The sequence below is a fragment of the Hordeum vulgare genome, chromosome 5H (assembly GCF_904849725.1).
Source record: "Hordeum vulgare subsp. vulgare chromosome 5H, MorexV3_pseudomolecules_assembly, whole genome shotgun sequence".
Lineage (NCBI taxonomy): Eukaryota > Viridiplantae > Streptophyta > Magnoliopsida > Poales > Poaceae > Hordeum > Hordeum vulgare.
The window spans coordinates 422,028-431,171 of NC_058522.1; the positions used below are offsets into that span (position 1 = coordinate 422,028).

A 9,144-nucleotide genomic window follows, 5' to 3' on the forward strand; every position below is an offset into this window, starting at 1 on the left:
CTATGCTTTTGTATCTTTTATCAAAAGAAAGAAAATGTCAACTTTTACTGGATTTGTAGACGGAAGGAAGGAAGGCATATTCATATACCAAACCAAAGAGGTTTGTTGTTGGGAGGGAAGATGCCCGAAAGTTAGAAAGGAAGAAAGACAATGCACAAGTGTGATGTGCGCGTGTGGAATATACTTTATCTGAACATTTTATTCGTTGGTTCAGCTTGGAATCTAAGTAGACAGGAGGAAAAGGGGAAGCCTTTCTCTCCTCTGTTTGGTGATAATAATATATTTGTATGATTGTCGGCCATATATCAATGATGTCTTCGATACAAATAAACAACGATTGGTATAAAATTAATGAATGAATTTAGAAAATCGTTGGTGTCCATTGACACCACTGCCTCCATGGGAGCTTCGTCCCTGAAGATTGTGATGTTATGTCGGCCTTAGACACGTACGTACCCAGCGGTCTATGCTGCTAATGACGGTGTGGAGGGCGTGGCACATACGCAACGAGATTGTTCACAACAAAGCCCCGCCACCCATGGAAGTTTCACGCAGATTTTTCATGAGTTACCTAGACTCTCTCATTGGCATAAAGTCTGAACTTGCTGCTGATCCTTCCAAGGGAAAGTCCCTGATGTCATATGGTGCACTTCAGCCACATGTGGTCAAGAGTGCAGACCCCAAGTGGGCTGCTCCTAGCTCTGGCTTTGTCAAGTTAAATACTAACGGCTCATTTGCAGAGGATGGCTCGGCTGGTGCAGGTATGGTGTTAAGAGATGAGAGGGGTGCCATCATTTTCTCTTTCTGTAGGCAACTCTTTTACTCTCGGGACGCGCTCGAAGCTGAGCTAAGTGCATGCATGGAAGGCCTATCCTTTTCTATCCAGAGAAGCGATCTGCCAGTGCAGGTTGAGATGGACTCTCTAATAGCAATAAAATTGATTCAAGCTTCAGATGTTGACAGATCGTTTACTCGTCCATCATCAAGGAGATTAGATATCTTTTGTCCCTTCGTGATTTTTGTATTACTCATGTAAATCGTAGCCAAAATAAAGTTAGTGATAGTTTAACATATTTTGCTCGCAGCGAGGGTAGAACCATGACTTGGCTTGGTTCGGGACCTCCAGATGCGGAGGTTTTGAGTAATACAAATTTCTACCCGCAAAAAAAAAAAAAGACACGTACGTACCCTCTGTTTTGGTTTTGTTTTTATCGATCCATCGTCCCTACCCTACTCTAAGACGCAGATATTATTATGTTTAAAAAAAGACGCAGATATGATTTGCTATATATATATACCTCGGTTTTCAATAAAAATTGTTCAACGCATATTTGAAAAAATGGTCGAAAACAAGTATCTGAAAAAAATGTTAATTATGTACTTTAAATGTGCTAAACGTGTATAACGAAACGTTTTAGTTTTATACCAAAAACGTACAATATGTATGAAAAAATTAGATATCAATGCATGTGTTTGAAAGAATGTTAATCATGTATTTAAAAATATTAAACGTGTATATAAAATGTTCCTGGTCTGTACGGAAAATATACAAGGTGTATGAAAAATTAATAGCGTTTTGAGATATAAAAAAACTTAGGAAAAAAACTCATGCCCGGGCCAATAGGGCCGCCATTTTAGGCAATACTTATTATGTCTTGGTACATGCGAGAAATAGCACATGCGGGTGATGAGCCCTCCCTTCTCGCCATGAAAGAAAGAAAGAAAGGAAATCATGAACAGGTGACAGCAATAATCTTAAGCAAAAAAGTTAATCATGTACTTTAAAAGTGTTAAACTTGTATAATAAAATGTTTTAGATGTATAGCAAAAATGAACGGTGTGTATGAAAAAAAAAATCAGATATCAATACATATGCTTGTAAAAATGTTAATCATGTATTTTAAAAAAGGTTAAACATATATATAAAATGATCCCGATGTGTATGAAAAATTAGCTGTGTTTTGATTTTATTTTTTAATAAATCCTGTGAAAACCAAATTAAAAAGTAAAAAAAAAAAAAAAAAAAAAAAGCATAGCTCCAGCCGGTGCTGAGGCCGAGATAATTGCAACTAGTTCCATGCAATTATCTCGCTGAGGCCTCCCATCTCAATCAACAAGACCAAAGAAAGAAAGAAGAAAGGAAGGAAGAAAGGAAGAAAGAAAAGAAATCATGAACAAGTGAGAAGGAGGACCCCCCATGATCTCAAACAAAACCCTGCGACTTTTATTGATCGATCGACAGATAATCTCCGACAAAATGACAAAACATCCGATATACAACAACAACATATGACTGACCATGTTCCACACCGACAAGCGGAAAAAGAAGGCGACGATAGGGCCCACGGAGGAAAGTAACAAGAGGAAGAAAAACTCCAGGGCCCTCCTACTTTTGCCCTTGAATTTGAACCCAACCCAACTCGATGATAATGATGACAATATACAGACCCCCCCATGCCTAGTGTGGTGTAGGCAGCGTTCCCGGTGCCACGGAACCGGTGTGCAAAGAATGAATGGTTGCAACTTGAGACCATGTGTGTACAACCTGCCTTCCTTCCTTGTCTGCAACATAACAATGTCTCTCTATACTCGCTCAAATCATCATCATCATCATCGTTGGGTGGTTTTCTTCTTCGGCCCGAGCCGGGCCCGCGGGAGCCCCAGGATGGCTACCAGCCCGCCCACGAATGAGGCCGCGGCAGCCACCCAGAAGGACGGCGCGTTCCCTCCGCCGAAGAGCTGGTCCCACGGCCCGCTGCCCAGCGACACGATGATCTGCAGGGTACCGCACGGTCACTTCCAGTTAACTTTCTACTTCCCCTAAAAAAACATATTCTTCTACTTCTCTACTCCAATTTTCAGGTTCAGCTGTGCTAATTAGCACACATCACAAAACAAATTTTACATATATAAGGCACTCAATCAATCATGCAATGTTAGGACTGACTTCTCAAGGCTGCAGGAACTGTCAGAATGTTTTATCCGAGAACTGTGGTCATAACTAAGTTGATTATGTATTGACCATTTGGCTTAGCTATTATGTTATTCGGCTGATTGATTTCTAGTGCAAAAACTCAAGGACAACACATGCATCTGCTTGAATTATCCTTCCACTAGACAGGGTTCCTCGGTTTATAGGTACAGACTAGTGGAAGGATCAGGAAATGATCCTGTTTTTAAAAGATTTCAAATTTGAATGCATATGCTACTAGTTATTAGGTAAACAACAGAGAACAGTGGAATTAGTAGTTTTTAGTATTGCTGTATGATTAAGATGGTTCAACTGGCTATTATATTAAGTTCATTTGGTGCCGAAAGCTTAATCAGATACATTTTCATATAAAAAATGCATATATATGCACCAACCATACTTCAAACGGCAAACATAATGAAAAGATGAAAATAAGTACCTGTGGTATGACAATAGATAAATTAAGAATGCCCATTGCTAGACCTGTCGGGAAAAAGGGACAAATGTAAGAGCACAGATCCAATATGATGCAGCCAAACAGTTAAGTGAAAAGCAAAATTACCTTGGCCTAGCCCAAGATTTTCAACACGACTTGCAGCCATCGCATACGGTATACTGTACGTGATCTGCAGAGGGGAAAAAAAAGAATCATCAATACAACACATATAACATATATAGGAGGGAAAGAAAACTACATTGGTGCAAAAAAAAAAAAAAGAAGCAGTTCTGTTACTGACCGACAGAGGTGCTCCTAAGATTGTGAAAACAATGAGGGAAGCGGCGACAATTCCGGTTGGAGGTGCTCCGCTGGGTCCATAATCCAGGTTCTGCGCCACGTATGTTATAATGAGCATCGCCACGAAGCACAGAGCCATGATGATATTGGAGACACCCCATACAAGTCCAGCTCCCCACTTCCTACACAACTTCTCCATTCCAATAGATGTGATCCCGAGAACGACCGAGTTGAGCATGAGACCAAAAGAGCCCATTCTCACACCGTCATGATACTTTTGGGTGTCGGCGACGATCTCTGGGCTTCCCCGGTAGATCTCTCGGCCCATCCAGTCGGTGTCAAAGAGGATAAAAGGGAACCACCCGACCCAAGTAAGAGAAGTGACGATCAAGACCATCCAAACAGGCATCGTGAAGTATTTGAACGACCCGAATAGCTCAAAGAGGAAAGCTTCCTCTTCGTGGCTGCTTGGAGGCGCCGCCTCGTCACTTCCAAATGTAGGATTGTCCTGCACCGTCGCCACGCTAATGTACGTCGTGATCGCCAGGATGATGATATCAAGCAGGAACGCAGACTTGAGGTTGGCGCAGCTGACGCCACAGGACCCAGTGATAGTGAACGGGAATATCTTGTACCAGCCATTGTACGCCCCGGTGGCGTACCCGAGTATGTTCCCCAGGGCCATGAAGAGTGAGAAGTAGGCATTGGCGATCCGGGTCCTCCTCGGGTCATTCTCTGCAAACGACAGAAATAAAGGATCAGTCAGAAATGAGTTATGGTTTACGTTCGAGGTGGAAGAAGCTAATTTATATTACAGAATGGCAGACAACAGTATGTTGATGCTGGGTACAACAATTTAACATTTTGCTAATCATACAGAAATGCATCTAAGCTGAGACTACGTAGCACTATACTAGCAGATAACAGAGAAAGCTTGAGGAAGGTGCACGTCTAATTGTATGGGCATATGAGCCCCAATCAGATTTTCGCTGAGAAAGCTCAAACTTGTGCAATAAAGATTGTGTCGGCTGAACTCAATTGTCAAAACAGAAGATAGAAGTGATAGCCATATAATCTGAGTAGATAATAAATTCAGTTTATTTGTGTGGCTGGGACACAGAAGTAATGATTTTGTGTAATAAATTTTGTGTCAGCCGAACTCAATTGTCAAACCAGGAAAGTAGTGATGTCTATATATTCTTAGTAGGGAATAAATCCAAATCATTTTCTCGCACCGCATTAACAACCCGCGACGAAAAGGTGGCAGGTAGGCAACTGGGAGACCGCGGCCACCACAGAGCATTCGCAAGGCAGGAAATGAATCATCAACCAAACAAGTATGCAGGGGGGCCCTCCTGTTGAGTGTTGACAAAACAGAAGAAAAGAAAAAAAAGAAAAAAAAAGACGTGACCCCATCGTATGATTCGTAATCTGGCAACGCGATGCTTAAATATCTGTCTCCCTCCCAGGCTGGTCGGCATTGCACTGGCCTGAGCCAGGAGCGAAAGCGGCCCGCTGAGCGTAGCTACCCGCACGCTTGTCGACCATCATCAACAATCCTCTGCCGCAATGCGCAACTCGATTGTGAAAACTCAAAACAGAACATAGCAACGCCGGCTATATAAATGATTGCGGCGAATAGAGAAGTACTACCTAATAATAGTAATAAATTCAGATATATTACATTTAAGACAGAAATGTGTGTGGCTAGGCTACATCAACCCCCCATCTCATTCATGAGTGTAATGTTTCTTCCTAGCACGTGACGAAAGAGTGATCGGTAGTTGGGAGAGCACAGCCACACAGACAGCATTGTCAAGGCAGGCAATCAATCATGAAGCAAGGCAGGCAGGCGGGGGCCCTGTTGAGAATACCTGGCTGTTAACAAAGATGCCTTTGGGTCTCCTAAGATTCGAGATCTGGCAACAGTTGGGGACGAAAATAATAAGAGTCTAGTAGCAACAGCAACGCAATGCTTGGTTGCTTAAATATCTCATCTCTCTCATGGTCAGGCAGGTCGGCATTGGCCGGATCCGGCGGCGAAAGCGACCCGCGGAGCCGAGCTTCCCGCACACTTGATCATCATCAATCCTCCATCGCACACATAAAGAATGATAATGAATGAATGAATGAATATATACATATGATAGATAAATGAAGTGGTGTGGGGGAAAGGACAAGGCTTGGTGGCGACATTTGCACCAACCGCGAATTATTCAAAGATTTGCTTGCATCGCTGTGATGGAGTGCCACGTCCCCATTATTAGTGCAGCATCAGCATATACTCCTACTAGTATGGTGTTTGGTTTGGCAAGGATGATAAGGGTCGAGTTGTTGAACAGGGTGTCAAAAATTTGGAAAGGAATTGAGAAGAGGCAAGAATCAACGGAGCAGGTGGGTGTCAAAAATGTGGAAAGGAATTGAGAGGAGGCAAGAATCTTTTCTCGGCTCGGCCTAAAGGGGAAAGCGACATTGATTTTCTCTCGTGTGCAAGTGCAAATATGCAATCTTCCGGCCACACAAAATCAAATCAAAATACATACATACACATACAGTAATAAATAAATAAATAAATACTCGTCTATTTTGCACTTGACCCCTCGTCGTGTAGTGTAGCTGGAATTGGTTGCGAATCCCAATTAGCACCAAAATACTCGTCTATGAATCAGTCAGTCAGTCAGTGAGTGAGGAGAAAGAATTCCCCATCTCCATTGTGGACTGATTTCCTCAACCATGAGCTAAAACTGAAGCGAAAGAAGAAATTGAAGCTGAGATGGGTTGAATCGATGGTGGTACCGGTGAGGTCGGCGAGGAAGGCGCGGCATGGGCCCTGGGTGGCGTTGTTGCCGACGTCGAGCAGCCAGAAGCCGACGAGGTAGACGATGATGGCGCCGAAGCGTGTGGAGCCGGGCACCACGTTGTCCCCGAAGAGGCGGCCGAGGTCGGCGGAGAAGCCGACGGTGAGCACGGCGAAGGCGATGGAGGCCGCCCCGGCGGCGATGAAGGGCCGGCGGCGGCCGAGCGGGGAGTTGGCCGGCGCGATGCGGTCCGAGAGGTGGCCCACCAGGGGCTGCACCAGGAGCCCGGAGAGCGGGCCGCACAGCCACACCAGGCTGGCGAAGGCGTGCGGGATGCCCAGCTCCTGGACGTACGGGGTCAGCAGGGACAGCTGCAGCGCCCACCCGAACTGCACCCCGCACGCCACCGACGCCGCCCGGAGCAGCGACCGGAGAGGGACCTTGCGCGGCGCCGGCGCCGCCGACGACGACGTGCCCCCGCCCCCGCCGGTGTTGGGCCGGCGCGGCGGCATCGAACAAGCTTTCCCTTCTTGGTTGATTGATCTCCTCCTCCGGGTGGGTGCCTCCGGCGAGAGACCTGGGAGAGAGGGAGGGAAGGGATGTGAGGAGGGGAAAGCAAAGTATCTATCGCTCTCGGCTCCGGCCTCCGGTGGGGTGGGGTGGGGGTGGGGTGGGGTGGAGTGGAGGAGTCCACGGAGGAGACGGTAGGAGACGTGGCACCGGAAAAATCGATTCTTTTTCCGTCGACGGTGGGAAACCACCGGCGGAGGGGAGGGGGAGTGGGGACGACCACGCTTCTTGTTTCTTACTACCGTCTTCAATTTCTTTTCCTTTTTTATTTACTTATTTTGTTTAGCTCCACTCTCCAATGATCGACCGATCCATCCATGATACACCACTCCTTTCGAGACTGAACCGGCACATCATCTTGAGATTGATCCTTTTATACCGCCTCGTCGTTCGTCCCCCGGCGATCGGGGGCGCCAACCCTAGCCCCTCTCCTGAGCTGCCTTGATTGCATCCCTTCTTCCCCTTCGTCATTGTCGAGGGACAGCGTCGGACAAAAGGGGTTAGGGTTGTAAGGCGGCGAGGGCGCTAGATTCGCGGAAGTGCGGCCTCTTCCTCGATCTATGGCGGCACGGTGGCTCCTGGTGGAGGCGTTTTGTGATGGTGCGGGATGAGATGAACATAGGATAGAGGTGCAGCTGAGCGTGGCCGGTGCCGGCAGCGTCATCTGGACCGGATCTGGTATTGGCGGAGGCGACGACGACTCCAGCCCAGATCTGGTATTGGCGGAGGCGACGGCGACTCCTGCCCGGATCCGAACATGGTGGTGGCAGCGTCCCCTCCATCGGGGATGAGGGCCAGGTGATGGGTCCTTGTGACGGTGGATCTTGGGATCCCATACCCGGGGACGTCGCGGGACACGTGTGGCGGCCGGCACAGGCGAAACTTGATGTGGGGTCGCAGTGGTAGTTGCCGCTGTATGGGCAACGATAATGGACGGGCGCGACGGTGGGTGCTCTCTATAGTTTGCGAAATCGGAACAACGGACCCTCTTCCTTAACGGATGAACTCCGGGGTCATGTGAACGACTCGAAGTGTGGATCTCGAGGTGGTGACAAACATTATTAATAATATATAGATACATGCATCGTTTTCATACATAGGCCGGGGATCATCCTCCTTCACACACAAAAAAGAAAAAAATACAAGCATCGACATTAAATTTAAGATTCAAACTACAGAGGATACCACTATCATAATAACCAATGATTTTACATCCATGGTGTTTTGAAAGAAAAGAAAAAGATTGTGTTTTTCTTCTCTCGTACGTCAGCCGCTCATTCCCCATGTGATGGGTGTGGGCCCGGGCTAGCCTTTTATTTTTCGTCTTCTTATTGAGATCCAATTTTTGGAGTTTGCCAGAGCCACGTGTGCCACGCGGCCTTGTCATCTCCTCCTCTGGCTAGAACCCGCCACGTCACACCATGCACTCGTGTCCTTTGAGCCATGACCCAAGCCACAACTTTCAAATCCCTATTATCACCTTGTAAATTCTTATACATATATCGGTTTAAAACATTATTATATGCACACGACACTAAAATCTAGTTTTTATAATCTATTATGTCTTCAAACATCCTGTATACACACGAAGCATCCCGCCGGCGGGCCAATCTACAACTTGGTCGTGGCAACGAGGAAGGCAGCCACGGCGTATACCAGAGTTGGAATAATGTTCTCCCCGCCATGTTTTCCCTCACGTGGTGCGTCCTTCAGATGTCGGTGCAGCGACGGTAGAGGCGTGTCTCCCGAGAATATTCTTGGATGTGAACAATATTACAGATGTATAAGCCAATGTAGAAAAATATTCATGTAATTAAAAACAATGTTACGGATGTATAAGAAAATATATGATGCGTAGGAATAAAAGTAGACATCAAAACAAATATTTGAAAAAAATGTCATCATGTAGATAAAAATGATGTAACATATATAAAATGTTTTGGATGTATAAAGAAACATGTTAATCATGTACTTCAATTTTTTTAACGTGTATTACAAAATTTTCTTGATGCGTACAATGTTTTTGCAACATTTAAAAAATGTCCGCGCGTTTGAATTTTCAAAAAAAT

At 45.7% G+C, this 9,144-nt stretch overlaps 1 protein-coding gene across 1 annotated transcript; it reads right to left on the reverse strand.

Moving 5' to 3' along the window:
• Positions 1–2,203: 2,203 nt before the first annotated feature.
• On the reverse strand, positions 2,204–7,309 carry LOC123395215 (sucrose transport protein SUT2). The gene is made up of 5 exons (XM_045090166.1): positions 6,504–7,309; positions 3,709–4,442; positions 3,534–3,597; positions 3,411–3,454; positions 2,204–2,775 (listed from the first exon to the last, which is right to left on the reverse strand). Exons 1-5 carry the CDS (start codon positions 7,015–7,017, stop codon positions 2,611–2,613), a joined length of 1,521 nt encoding a protein of 506 aa, XP_044946101.1. The 5' UTR covers positions 7,018–7,309; the 3' UTR covers positions 2,204–2,610.
• Between the last annotated feature and the right edge of the window lie 1,835 nt (positions 7,310–9,144).